The sequence below is a fragment of the Perna viridis genome, chromosome 3, assembly GCF_037379345.1.
Source record: "Perna viridis isolate PV_CMFRI_1.1 ecotype Kerala chromosome 3, ASM3737934v1, whole genome shotgun sequence".
In the NCBI taxonomy this organism is placed as follows: Eukaryota; Metazoa; Mollusca; class Bivalvia; order Mytilida; family Mytilidae; genus Perna; species Perna viridis.
The window spans coordinates 10,483,928-10,499,560 of record NC_142447.1 but is presented as its reverse complement, the minus strand read 5'-3'; the positions used below and the strand labels follow the sequence as shown (position 1 = coordinate 10,499,560).

The following is a 15,633-nucleotide window of genomic DNA, read 5'->3' as shown; positions in this document are numbered from 1 at the left end:
TACTTTCGGAAAGATTTGACAACTTCCTGTTTACCGAGGACTATTTTTACTATATTTTTGAAAGTTGACATTTTCGTCGCTCGTTTCTCAGCAACTACTCATCACAGCAGCACGAAATTATAATAATTCATCCAGTGGGACTCATTTTTTTCGGAAAGATTTGACAAAGACTTCCTACACTTCACGGAGTTTATTTAGTTTATTTTCCTTATATCGTAATTGAAGTTGGGGGTACCACTAGTAAGTCATCTTACAAATCATTGGAACGTTTGTATTCAGCCTTTTACATCAATGTCATGTAATTATCAAAGAAACTTGTATTGATTTCATTCTGTGTCAAATGAAAGCTTGATAGGCTTTGGTGAAATTGAGCATGATACAAACATACAACTAATTTCATGAGTTATGTCCCTCATCCTAGGTCTACCTCATCGAAATGTATGTACAAATTTTAAACTTAGTATCACCCAAGCAGATATTAAAATGAAACCTGATATATTCTACAGAATATAGAATAAAGTGCGTAAGATCTCCATGCACAACGTTAAAAAAATGATTCGTATGTCCATTCTGTCTGACATCATACCTTGTCGCCTTGATATCGCCAGCATGTTTCATCAACTGACGAAGAAAATTCAAAGAAGTCCTTAAATTTAAGGGTGTGTAATCCACATTTTGGGATCAATTGTCAAATCGGGACGCGTTGAACTTGATAGCATGCTAACTAAAGCTCTTGCCCAATGGCTGCCTCACGTATCCATCCGCACCTAGAAAATTGATAGTGATTTGTTCAATGTGTCATTTTTCCTTTCCTCTTTCGTCTACCCTGGACTTGACTTTTTATGAGCAACTCGGCGGGTGTTTCTAGAAAAGCACAGAACACTTTGCCTACCTGTGCACCTGGTCCATGCTCCCAGTTTTTAGTGGAGTCCGAGTTGCTCTATATTCTTCGTTAATTGTGATTGTCTGTTTTCTATGTCTGGTCTTTGTCCCTGGATTACATTGAGTCTTTTGATTTCCGATAGAATCTTGGTTCTTTTAGTTACTCTTATAGTTCCGAAACTTATGGGATTTTTTCCCGACGCAGTCGGTATAGTTTCGCTTTTTACCCTTTGACCTTAAAGACGCTCTTCCATGGAAATGCAAGTCACTTGATCAAAATTCTGTTTCCAGATTGGCACAATACTGATAACTTAATGGGATTCGAAAAAGGAAATTGCCATGCGTTATTTCCTGATGAAAATTATAAGTAAAAAGAACAGATTTTACTGCGTCGGCTGTCTATATTTAAAGATAGTACTTGTTTTTAAATATGTAATATTAAACATGTTTGTAAATTTCTAAAAAAAAAAGTGTTGAAATAATAAGACAAAATATGACTCATAAATATTCTTTTCAAACTTTCTCCGACGACTTTAATTTTTATTTAGAGAACGCAGAATTTGGGGTTCAAGTAAATGTCATGTAGTTATGATACTGAAAACTCCTTTGACTAAAACAAAATGTTAAAGGGAAATTTGTGTTATTTAAATGCGTAATTACAAATGCAGGCATTTAAAATGACGGTATTGGGTTTCGGACATAAATTAATAAAATGTGATATATTTACGGTTATTGCCTGCATTATTCATCAAAATTTTAATGTAAATCAAGTAAAATACTTCTGATTTCATAGTTATTAGTTCAGAGGTTAGACAATATAAGACAACTGTCAATCAAATTCCTAAGAACCCAGATCTTAGGTGTCAGAGATAATTTTTTATAACTATTACAGCGTGGCCACTAAATGGAAATGGGTGAGTTAAAGTCGTTTAAAACTTATTTACTCTTTAAAAAACTATTTGACACAATTTTTCGCAAGAGGATGAGATATTTAATATCTAAGTTTTAAAAGAAAATTATATATTTATATGTATACGCAAGCTCTTTGAATATATTCATAAGAGGATATTACGATTATCATCTAATTTTAAAAACATTTTTTAATATTTTAAGTAAGCTCGTCGAATGCATTACTTATCTACTGTTGAAAAGAATTTTTAAAAGCTGCGTAATTTTCAGACATTTGCCCGAACAACCTGTACTATAGTGTTAACTTCGTTTTAGTTACTTCTGTATTAAGAGGAATGGTACTTAACTTTAACAAAAGTTTTCAGGTATAATGGTTAAATGCCTATTTTCTTAAAACACTCATTTATCGTAACAGTAGATATTAATTGTTAACTCTTATGCTATTCATAAAACATTGAATAACTGCATACTGTATGTAGAATTCAACAAAAGAATCGTATGGAACTAATTGAAATCAGATATACCGCGCAAAATACCCTATTATTTGAGACTACCTAATCAAAAGTATTTATTATTTATTTTTCTTTGTGCGTAATGGTCAAAGTACAAAAAAACAACTATATCTTATCTGGTTATTTAAGTTATGAAGGTTAAAATGATGAAGATATTAATGAATATGAACCGTTCATATATTAAATATGAACAGAACATTGTTGATCGCACCTACTGACTCGAAGTTTACTTCCTACTAATAGTGACACTATAAAGTCATCATTGGAATCATGTTCTTTTGAAGATGCTAATCAGATCTGTAATATGCATGCGACATGTTAAATTAGGTGCAAAATGTGGTCACTGTTGAATCCAAATGAATCAATTTAAATTTGCAACGTTCGTAATAAAACAACGTGCATTGAAAACTAGAAATCACTTAAAAGAGCTCCTACATCCATGATCCATTGTATTCTGTATTTTTATGAAGTGGATTAGTTGTTTCTATAACGTTATAGTCAGTTGTCTCTGATATAATATGGACCAATAAATCAACAGCATATTGTTAACCTTTTCTTTCAGTCATTTTATCAACAAAAACAAAAATCTGTCTGCTCTCTACTAATTTTTATGACTCTCACCCACTTGACAGGAAAGTAGCATTATAACTTCAATAACAGCTCAATCAAGTTACTTTTTTAATAAGGCATATTGTTAATGTCCATATTCGTAAGATTGACCATGCTGGCAACATGGTTCACTGAGGTATCATCAGTAAAGAGTCTACATAAATCTGTCATCAGACAGTAAATGGTTTACAAAAAATAAGAAATAAACAAAAGCCTAAAACAAACTCTGCACTTGTTAACAATATCGTGAAACCGGCGCTTATATATCTTAGAAATGAAATGTCATAAAATTTAAATAAAATGTTGTGTTCATTTACAAAATGTAATTACCTGCTGCAGATAAGCACACGTATATTTTGAGTATCGATAGAATCGTTTGAAATTTGTTCACGATCATGTTAACGATCTGCAATTTTCTTTGCCCCCTCCTTTTACGACCATAAAAGTGATATTTTATCTACTTAAAGAAAAGTGGTAACATTGAATGGACATTTAAGACTTGTTTAATGAAATGGTAGAGTAACCAAGGGAACCAAGATTCCAGTGGAAATAAAAAGAATGTAATCAAGGGACAGAGACCAGACAAACACAGCAAGGAACATGAATTAACAAAAATAATACATACAAAGTAACAAAAGTAAATGAGCAACTAGGACTCCACTAAAAACTGGGAGCATGGACCAGGTGCACCGGTAGAGTCGTGATTGAAAAGAGCAAAGAGCTGATAACCAATATAATATTTGATTAACATTTGAAAAAACTACGTAATTTTATTGTTTACAATTTTTTTTTGTGTTGGTATATGCGGGGATACCACATGCCGTTATCGAATTTGTGAAAAACTGGTTTTACACTTTGGCTATCGTTTGGGAAATATGATGTATATAATATCATTTTGACAGACATTCTTTTTCTTCAAAAACATGACTTATGATCCATTATTGGTAAAATATAACTGACCTCCCACGTGACCCATCGAAATTCTGGTGCTCACTGTCCTAAACGTCCTCCGCTCATGAGCAACCTTAAATACTTAACACATATTATCGATCTGTTTACAATCACCTCTCGCTCGACAGTGTGACGGGGATGTCTTTTATATTGAGCTGTATTATGTAAAAGTAATTCTGAGACCATAAATGATTCGTCGGAAATATTTCACAGAAATTGCACAACCACGTTCATGGATCAATCATTTCATTTTAAAGGGGACTTAAATTGTAGATGTAATGAACTATTAAACGATCTGCCAAACAATTGAGGAATCATCATTAAACTGGACATTTCTTTAAAATGTCTGGAAAGCAATAATTTTACATGAACCAAATAATGATTATCAAGGATTTAGCAATTAACTTTTATTACCCCAATCATCACATTTCTCCATTACTGCAAACATACTGCACATATGCAATATCAATAATCATACATGTTTTGGTGTAGGGGTTTATTATTGCATTACAATTTACAAAGTAATAATCGACCCTTATTGGGAATTAAATATCCCTCTTACTGTACTTTCTTGGCATATTTATATTCTGTCAATTCTTAATTTGAGTCAAGCATAAACTTTTTAAATGTTTAAAATTAATATGCAAGTTTTATTTTTAGTGTTTACTCTTCAATAAGTATTCCAGTGGTCCATTAAACAAAAACCTTAATACATTTAAAAATGAACTCTATAGAAGTTTTTATTTTGGGAAATATGGTGTATACAACATCATTGACATTTAAGGTTTCGGCAGTTTACACGGCATCTAACTAGTATAAATATCTGAAGAAATAAAGCTGAACCTATCAAAATATGAAATGTGATCAAAAGACAAAACTGTTGTTTACTATAAGATGAACTGCTCAACATCCATTTTTGTCAAGGAAGTCTATTTATAGACTGAACTTGAATTAGAGATCGTCGGCAACCAAATTACGTAACCAGATTAGACTTTTCAACATATAACTAACAAAATAACACACCGCGGGTTATTCTCCTTGTAGCGTTTGCCGATCATACTCCGTGTTAAATATGTGATGTTTACGTACGATATGGGCGTATAACGATATTAAGGCTATTTAATATGTGTACAACTGCAAGATTTCAATGATTATATGATATTATCTGTTTAAATTTTGACGCAGAGAGCTGGACTATTTTGTCAAATTGACCCGAACAATCGCACTCGCAGGGAGGAAAGCTCAATCGAGATTTGCCATTTTTTCTATCGATCTGACCATTTTAATGAAGATGTCGGGAGCTTGTAATGACGGCTGCAATGTACACGTTTTTGTGTAGTAAGTATAGATTACAGTGGCGTATCCAGAGGAGGGTGCATGGGGTTAACACCCCTCCTTTTTATTGGAAAATTCCATGTGTGATTAATTTGATCCCAGGAATTTAACTTCTGTACATAAAATGCACTCACTGTGTACATATATGTTAATTACTACATGTACATGCACATAAATAAAATAAAATGATAAACAAACATGTACATACATGTAGCAATGAAGTATTTAAAATAGAAAATAAACAGAATTGTTAAATTATTATGATTTCAAAGCAGAGATATAAACAATGTCTCTGTTTCAACGGTAAGGATGAAAGTAGGTCATGTGGCATATTCATCACATTCAGTAGGTAATCTAAAAAAAAAGGAGGGGTATCCAGTGACATAAAGTAATGTCCTTGGGACGCGAGTGGATACATGAGCTATGACATTACACATACACTGGTACATGTTCCTAAAATCCAAACTTCCACACCGACCATAGACCTTTATCACATACCCTATATCATGCTCACAGACCTATATCGCATACCCTATATCACACCCCTAGACCTGTATCATATACTGTATATCAAAACCATAGACATCATGTATCTCATACTGTATATCACACCCCTAGACCTATATTGCATAACGTATATCACACTCCTAGACCTATATTGCATTCTATATCACACGCCTACACCTTTATTGCGTTCTGTTTATCACACCCCTAGACCTACCAGTATATTGCATACCATATATCACACCCCTAAACCCATTTCTAGTACCCTATATATCACACCCACAGACATATATTGCATACCTTATATCACATACCTAGACCTATATCACATACTGTATATCACACCCATGGACATATATCGCATTCTCTAAATCACACCCATAGATCTATATGGCATACCCTATATCACACCCCTAGACATTGCATATCATATATCACACACCTTGCACAGAACACAATTGAAATACATTTTGTATACATAAAATATAGCTGCTCGGACGTTAAACCCCAACAAACAAACAAACAAACAAACAATCATAAAATATAAGAAAGAATGAACATGACATGAAAATCTGTTTGATATGCAGTATCACCCTCAAACTATATCATCCCGCGGGCCAGTGGCCCTTGAGTTGATATAGGAGTCTCCTGTTGATACTGCATGAAATACAGATTTTGGCATGTACTATTCAGTATGGAATTTAAAGAAATACCAGGTAGTAACACAATGTACATTATACATTATTGTGTATTATATCCATGTAAGTCATAAATGATTATCAATGTGGTTCTTTTTCAGTACATTGTCAAGATATATCCGATACATTTATTTAGAATGCAGATCAACAAGTAAGAAACAGGATTTTCATGACACAAGAAAGACACAGTTCTGTTAGAAATTCTGTCCATGAAACTGCATTGAAAATGTGTTGGAATTATCAAATTATCAAGACTACCAAAAGTAGACCTTTTTCTAAGAGATGATTTTCATGGACATTCTTACATGTACAATGTACTAGGTAAGTGTTAAAGGTATACACTATTTATTCATATTTTTTGTATGTACACAGTTATGGAAAATTTTCAAAACTGGTGATAGGAATACTGTTTTTATTGCTAGTGTAGAACAGTGTAGTCATATTTCTTAGCAAAATTTGCAGTTTACATTTGTGTGTCTGTGAACAAGAAATTTACACTGAAAACTACAAAAATACATGTGCATGTACTCTAACTATGGTTACTGGCATGTGCAGTACAGTATCAATTAAAGATTTCACACATGAAATTATGATATTGTAATGTAGTAATACATGTATCTAATTTGTTTTCTACTTTACAATGTGACATTAATTGCTCATAGATAAATCAACATTCAGAGATTGATCCAGAGATTTTGAAATGGGGGTCCAAACATCATTATAAATCAGCAGGTAGCTAAAATCAGCCCTCAAGAAATATCCTTATCAACCTTTCCATTTTCTGTATTTAGAAGGTTTTTGTCTGGTAAATGAAATGACTTTAATTTATTATTTTAAACCCATCATTTCAAACCATTTTTCATGATCTATTTCGTTATGAGGGGATGTTGTTTTAACAATGGCATGTGAAAAGTAACCTGTTCTACTGTTACTTACGTGTATGTTACCTGTTATTAATAGTTTTTGAAACAAAGATGTGCTCATGAAATACACTGTACATTTTTGTAAAGTTTGTTATGTTATTTCAGATAAATTTGAATTATTTTAGAAAAATAAATGTTTATTTTTTCTTTATAAATACAGCTGATAGAGATATTAAAAGAATAAAATCTGGGAACCCTGAAATATAGTAGATATATACTAGTGTAGGACAAAAACTATGGATAATGACAGAAATATTGTTTGCAAACTTTCAGTCGACCAGTATTAATCACTGTGGGAATGTTGACCAGATGGTTTAAAAACCAGTAGAAACCTGGAACTGTTATAACCACCCAACCTTTATTCTTGCCTGATTTGCATGAAATTATATGTACATATAACAATATTTCCCAACAAGAGGAGGTTTCTCCATATCATATGGTTAAAATACATGTTTATTTTCATGAATTTACATTGTAACATTTTGCATATATCAGACACTGTTATGATTTTTTCCTTGATTTCTTTTCAGTGGTTATCACTTAGAAGTTTCACTAGATGAAGTGAGAGGAAAGCAAAAGTAAAACAGACAATTTCTGTGCTGGGACACTATTTAAGCATGAAACAAAGTTCATGATTCTCAAGAGCTGGTACATGTATGTGTAGCATGAAGCAGCTGTAAATGTGTATGTCAACATCTCTTAATAAAAAACAATAAAAACACGAAGCCTGATTTCTTAGCACTTATATATTTGCAAAACATAAGAGTTACTTGTATTATAATCTTGTACATATTTGTAAAACAATCATGCAGAAAAAAGTGAAAGAAATGCACATACATTATTGAAGGAAGACAGGTATAAAACACTCAGCAATAGTGATTCATCATAAAAAAGTACTCATGGGGTATGGGTTCACTAGTAACATTTTTGTCTTTTAGAGAAAAAAAGATGGATTTATGCTCAAAGTGCATCATATTCTCTGTTTTCACCACATCTCTATACCATTGACTTTCCAACTTAATTGGAATCTTAAATTGGTCAAATCTATGAGCTACAAAGTTGTTTTTAGTTTAATGATCTTTAAACTGCATAGTAATTTTTACAACAAGAGTTTTTATCCTTGTTTAAACTGAAAAATTCCTAGAGAAAGGTAATCATTTATTGTAAATACGTGCACAGTTTCTAGGAGTTAAACCCATAGCCTAATCTAGACAACAATGACAAGTTTAAATTTATTACAAAAAAAATCTACATCAAAGTGAGCACAAAAAAGTTTTTTGCTCACTTCTCTCTTGAGATTAGGCCTTTGTTCAACTCCCTCCAGTCTGCAGGATTAATTTTGTTCAACTTCCTCCAGTCTGCAGGATTCATTTTGTTCAACTTCCTCCAGTCTGCAGGATTCATTTCTACTACATTCTTACTTTGAAAATTCATCGAATATTGATAGTGATTCTCAGTGGAATTTGTATTTTGTAAGAAATGGTGATTCAAGTGTTAGGAAATTTGAGGACATCAATGTACGTGTACCGCCAGGAATACTAAAAGCAATAATACAAAAGAACAAGAGAAGATCCAAAATATGTATTGATAAATGGACTGTATAAATATACACTGCGTTAAAATAAATGGTTATTTTTTAAAAGGACTAAGTTTTGATCAGTTTATATAGCTTACAATTTGGTTACATGAATATTTTTGATTACTTTGAGGTCTTCCTTGACTCAGTGCCTCAGCACTTTGATTAAAAATGGCCATTTTGACAAGAGGGTTATAGACAATAAAGCAACTATAAACAGGCGCGTAGCTGAAGCCAAATTGAAGTCCAGGGGGCGAAGCTCAGCGGAGATAGCGTTTTAGAGCATCATTTATGCCTCTCCTGGATGTATTTTATCTCAAAAAAAAAAAAAAAAAATTGAGTGCAGGCAAAAGCTTTTTTGCCTAACGGCAGCTACGCGCCTGATAAAAACACATTTTTCGACAGTTAACAATCATACGATTTTATTATATTGCATAAGGAGCTTTCCGAAGCCATTTTTATTAATGAAGCCACAGCAGTGGCTGAAATTGACCTAAGTATCACGCGAAATCTTGCTTCGTTAAGTGATATATTTTACAGTAGCATTCACAAGCATCCGCGATCAAGTTTCTAGGCACTGACCATAGTCAATGGAAAGGGTTAAAATTACCATTAAGTACATAGTTTATCAAAACTAGCATGCAAGAGAGATTTCGCATCTTTCATTTTATTTAGAAGTCCGTATAATAAGTTCGCACTATTTTGCCACTTGTTTCATCGGCCTGTTTGATCACGTGGTGACAATTGAACAGTTGCCAACGATCCTATACGTATTAATTTCTCACGTGACCTATAGAGAAAAGTAAGCTCACTGGTTCCCTGCAGTTGAACATCATATGGGATCCTAGGATCGCTAAATATACATATATTTGAGAGAAGCCTGCGAACAATAATGTGACCGGGTTGCCAGGTTAAGGAGAAAAGTTGCTGAAACTGATGTGAACGCCATTCGGAAAACAGTTTAAATTAACTATTTTTTTAAAGATGGATAACTTCACAAAAGCATTCCCTAATGTAGACATAATTCTTTCTTCATAAATCTTGCATAGGTTTCGAAAAAGTTTTGATTATCTTAATAATTTTTTTTCTACACCTGTGGCCACCGTTAATTAGTACATATGCGTCACCCTTCACCAGATGAGCACCATGTCAAATTTTGATACTTTTTTTTAATTTGCCGGATTATTCCAAGATGTAGATGTTGAACAGCCTTAAACAAAGGTTCTTACGCAGAAGCGTAACATTATTTCTGCGAAAATGTAATGCTAAATTTTGGAAATATGATGCACCATATATGCATTCAATATAACAGGTTTTGTTTTATAAAAATACCATTTAAATAATTGTCTACTTCTGCAAAAAATGTCTACTTCAATAGATAGTACAGTTATTTGATACTTTCGGACAAATGTACCATTTCTCTTTTTTTTCAAATACCTTACAAGAAAGCATCAACTTAAAATCATATGCAATACTTGAAGTACTAGTATTATTTCAGTCATTTTATTTTTTAAATCAGATTTAACGTATATTGTAAAATATTGTAATTATGGAAAACTTTTTAAATTAAAATTGTAGTCTTTTTGCACCTAGTTACCATATTATAAATAGATAAGAAACTAGCTCTTTTCTGATGCTTTGTCTTCTATCCCTTATTTATCATTATAATCATGTAAACAGAAAAAAAAAAAAAAACATGGGAGATTGATTTAACATGTATATTTTTAAATTTGTATCATCAAATCTGAAAAGTTTAGAAAGTTGTGGGTAATTTTTCACCCGTTTGTTTTGCTTTGTTTAGGTGTCATGACTGCTCGGTTTAAAGACCATCTTTTGTAAAAAGCGTTGTCTAACAGAATAAAAATTCAACAAGAAATCTGAGCGATGGCTCATCAGTGATACCCCGCATTCAACCACGATATAAGGAAAATAAACAGTCCTCGGTAAACAGGAAGTTGTCGAATTTCCCCAAAAATAGATCTCAGTATAAAGCATAACTACGGGAAAAATGTGTTATAATTTCAAGGCACTGTGATGAGTAGTTGCAGAGAAAAGCGCAACAAAAATGTCAACTTTCACAATATAAAGTAAAAAAATTAAGTCCTCGATGAACAGGAAGTTGTCGATTTTTCCGATATATATATATCCTACCATATGACATACGTAAGCACGATTATATTGTGCTGAAACCTCAAGCCACTGTGACGAGTAGTTGCAAAAATAAAGTAGACAGGAATTTCCAAAAAAATAGATCCCAATATATGGCATAACTACGGGAAGAGTTTTTTTTTTATATTTCAAGCCGCTTTGATAAGTATTTGCTTAAAAAACTGTGACGTAAAAAGTGTTACGGAAATATGGAAACAAGGACAAGGGTAAAACTGTATACCCCTCTCCTTCGGAACAGAGGTTTAAAAATTACTTTCCCTATTTAAATATTATACAATCCATTTGTTATGACATGGGAAATGTAAACAGCAAGCTATGAAGGCCTTCATTGACTCAGTACATCAGTACTTTGATTATTTTTATAAAATGTATTTCGATTTAGTTAATTGGTTTTGTCTCTCAGTGAAGTCCAATCATAACACAAATAATATTTTGTCGGGTTTCTCATATGAATTTAAGAATCGTTATGTAATCTTCGTTCGTTTTATGTTTCAGGAAATAGAAGAAGCAAATCCCTTGCCATTTTGGTAGCCACATATATCTTTTTTATCTCTGAATGCTCAGCATATAGAATAAGGCGTCAGGTCACACCAGTACTTCACGACTCTGAGGAAAAGTTATTACAAGCAAAGAGAGATAAAGTGGTGAATACTATGTCAATTGGTGGAGTTAAACAACCTTCTAACAATACGTCAACGAAAGGTAGTGCTCACCAAACTGCTAAAATAATCGACAATATAATTAGCTCGATTTTGAAGAAAATGACGTCATCTAAATCGAACCCAGGAAGTCACAGCACTAGAATAACCGACTCGTTATCTAAATCTAGAAATATAGCTAGTAATGCACAGACTACAACTTCTCCTAGTAGCACACCATCGATAAATACAGTGGCTTGGATTGATGTTATGACTACTGGAGAAATACATATCCAAAGCCAACCAAAACAACAGGAAAGAATGTTACAAAACAGCCAAAGGAATTATAGGTTGAACACAATTAACAACTTTATTGTAGGAAATTTGGAACCGAATAACCAAATCAGAAAGTTGCCAGTGGATAAGTACGTTAGCAAGTTTTCAGTTGAAATCTTAAAAGGGCAAATACCACAGAGCACTGCAGCAGAGAAAAGCAGTCCTCCACAGGTCGACAATAAACCACAGGTAAGAAAAGCGGGAAAATCGTTGTTAGTCATTACTTCAACAAGTGTCCCATCAACGAAATCTACAAAACACCAAGATCCAAAACTTGTCACTTCAATGCCATACACAAACACAAATAGTGCAGGACTTTTTTTAGATACATTTGACGGTGTATTTTCGGTGAATAAAAATGTTAGAACGTCGGCAATAAATGTTTTAAGTAAACCTACAGTTTCAAGTGACAATTCCATAGGACAAGCGATAAGCGACAAACCGTATACTGAGTACTTTACCATAAAACCGACAACTGTCACATTTCCCGAAAGGACGACTGTGAAAAGTAGAAGAAATGAAACTTTGCTTTATAATCATGTTTCAATACAATTAACAAATAAAAACAATGGAAACCCGTCAGTAAATAACACAAAAAACCTGAAATTAGATAGTGAAATTACAACACTGCCGATGGACAGTATAAGAGGAAATACTTCAGTAAACAATCAAAGCGTCAAGCCATTTCAAATCAGTCTAATAGACAAATCGCCAGTAAGTAATTATTTTGATACTCCTTCCGTGAATACTAATAAAATCATAACACCGAAAAACAATACCAGTAAAATGGTTTTCAAAGGTTTACCTAGCGATTTACCACCACCTGCAATGGAAAACTACGTCACAAAATCTTCCTTGAGCAACTTTACGGACAATCCACTAGCAGATAATTCAACAAGAAACCCTTCAGGAAGTACTACTAACAGTGATAAACCGCCAGGGAAAAGCTATCATAGAAAATCGTCAATCAATAACCATAGAAACATCCCACCGGTTAAGGACTTTCCTCAAACTCCGTTGGTTAATAGCTATGGTAACAAAACGCTGGTTAAGACTTATCCTCTAACTTCGTTGGTAAATAACTATGGTAACAAACCACCGGTCAAGACTTATCCTCAAAACACATCAGTAAATAACTATAGAAATAAACCACCAGTGAAAACGTATCCTAAACACTCGTCATTTAATAACTATATCAACAACCCCCGAATGAAAACTAATCCCAAACATTCATTAAATAATCACGGTATAGGCAATCCACCATTTAAAAGCTATCCTGAACAATCTTCAGTTAACATTAACAGAGGCGTACCACCTGTGGATAACATTACAAGGAGACCCCCAGTAAATAGTCATAGAAAAATTCCGCCATTGACAAGCTATCCCCAAGGTTCGTCGGTAAATAATTACAGAGGTATACCACCAGTAAACAACTATCCTAATAGATTTCCAGTGAAAAATTATAGAGCGAATCCACCAGCAAACCACTATTATAGTGTACCGCCTTATATAGGTAAACCAAAACAACAATATATCAGTGGGAAGTCTACCGTAATTAATTATAGAAGCAAGCCTTTAATGGACGAATCTATTCACACCGGTTATATTCCAGATACACGACCAAAAATAAGTCTAATTATTCGTGGAAACAGAATGGATGCTTTTGGCGTGTCAGGTCAAATCAGTGTTCACGGTGCCTAAATGTGGTGCAGATTCGATGTTTACAAGGTTTTCGACCGCAAATGTAGGGAAAAAAACATACCATAAAGCTAGAATTGTTTCTCTCGCCATGAGAAGTACAAGAAGTTTTGCACCATTTGATTTCCCAGTTCAGCTATTTCATGAATGTTGTGACTCAATTAATTGTATCAACCAAATCTTATTCTAATATATGGGATTACAGTGAGAACCAGAACGAGTTTCAGATATTAAAATCAATTTATCTATTTGTTTAAACTCTTTTAAGGGTATGAGTTGTCGACTAGCGACCATCGTGCAGTGTAATGAATATTTTGTTTGGTAAAATGGCTCATTCACACCTTATATTAATTGAATTTTTGTTTTAACCGATGAACAAGTTGATGATATGATTGACATGATATTGAATTTCTGTCCAGTCTCAGATACATGTTCTAAAGGTATACTAGTATATGTCCTTCTGAGCCTTTAATGAATTAAAGTCCTCAAAGTTGTGGATGATATCATATAAAACAGTTTTATGCTTATTGGCTTAAAGCAATTCCCTCAATTGAATAACAAATCCACTTGTTTTAATTTAAAGAAACACCATTCTCTGTAAAACAAGCTATTAGTTAGTTTATGACATTTATATATAAGTTAAAGATCGAACAGTTCATTCATCACCGCCATGTACTAAGCGAAAAACAGGGGAAAATGATCAGTCAAGATCCTGACACGTGAAGCGTCCATAAATTCAATTTTTTCATGTTTTGAATTTACTTTTTGCCTATGTTTATGCCTTATTTATACCAATTACAGTTTGATTTGATGGTTAGTTGTACCCAAAAGACAAGTTTACGATGATGTACTTGCATGTAAGTACACGATGCTTACTTGCTGCGCCCCGTGCAGGTCCGGATGTTAAAATAGGCCTGCAGCAGCGCTAAGCTTGATGTAAAAGGCGACTAAATAGTGCTCAGAACCCTAGCCGGGGGCTAGGGCGCTCTGCCCACAGAGCAACTGGGATGTGTGCCTCAGGTGGTGGAATGGGGTACCCCTGGCGTGTTACATGCTGGGGTTGTAAGGCTATAATACGGAAAACCGGACGTTAAACCCCAACAAACAAACAAACAAACAAACTTACTGCTATCACCAGGAAACTAATTATTTAAGAAATCGAAAGATATCACGGTGTTGTCAGATGTAGTATTTACTTATATAGTTCCGAAGTATTATTCAAGACTTTGTATTAATAGATGGTAATTTGTTCATGTCAAATTAAATATTGCTTTAAAAGAATTTGTTCCGTACCTCCTTCAGACATAAATTAAAGACTTGTGATTTATTTACGACTATAAACACGTTTATTCATTGAATTTGGTATGTAAATCAACTGAAATATCTAGTTTTTAATAGTTTGAAAGATCTAAAGGAGCGCGTTAAATAAAAATTATGTCAATCAACGCAAGAGGAAAATAGACCATAAAAATTAAAGGATTATTTATAAACTGTGAAATATTGGCAATTTATTGGAAATGGGTGAGTGATTTTGTTTATCTATTATTTATAATGCTGAAACAGGTTCTTCCTAAAGCACAAATAAATTGTCGAAGTGGTATAAAACTTCTGAAATTTTAAGTTAATGATTAACATTGTTCGCACATCTAAAATAATAAATAACAAAGTATAGTCAATATATTGATTGTATCTATGATAAAAGTTTGTAGAAACACGCTACAGGATATTAATTTGCACTTTTATATTTTGAAACTTTAGGCGAGGTAGCTTTTGATTTCACTTTATGCTATTGCAAGTATAATTATAAAAACTTAATTTGTAGCGGAGAAGTAAACGAAAGACCCAAAACATGTTTTACTAATGTGAAATGGAAGATTAATCAAGGGAAAGAGT

The 15,633-nt window shown here is 33.2% G+C and overlaps 1 protein-coding gene across 3 annotated transcripts; it reads left to right on the top strand.

Moving 5' to 3' along the window:
* Window positions 1-1,664: 1,664 nt before the first annotated feature.
* On the top strand, window positions 1,665-15,007 carry LOC148620968 (uncharacterized). Of its 3 annotated transcripts, XR_015921048.1 has the most exons (3): window positions 4,914-5,201; window positions 6,502-6,721; window positions 7,854-11,547. XR_015921048.1 is itself a non-coding variant. In XM_088574906.1 (2 exons), exons 1-2 carry the CDS (start codon window positions 1,787-1,789, stop codon window positions 13,741-13,743), a joined length of 2,190 nt encoding a protein of 729 aa, XP_088431032.1. In that variant the 5' UTR covers window positions 1,665-1,786; the 3' UTR covers window positions 13,744-15,006. The 3 variants fall into 3 exon arrangements, 2 of the variants coding, with proteins under 2 accessions (XP_088431032.1, XP_088431031.1); XM_088574906.1 differs by lacking the exons at window positions 4,914-5,201; window positions 6,502-6,721; window positions 7,854-11,547 and adding exons at window positions 1,665-1,796; window positions 11,564-15,006; XM_088574905.1 differs by lacking the exons at window positions 6,502-6,721; window positions 7,854-11,547 and adding an exon at window positions 11,564-15,007.
* The last annotated feature ends 626 nt before the right edge of the window (window positions 15,008-15,633 follow it).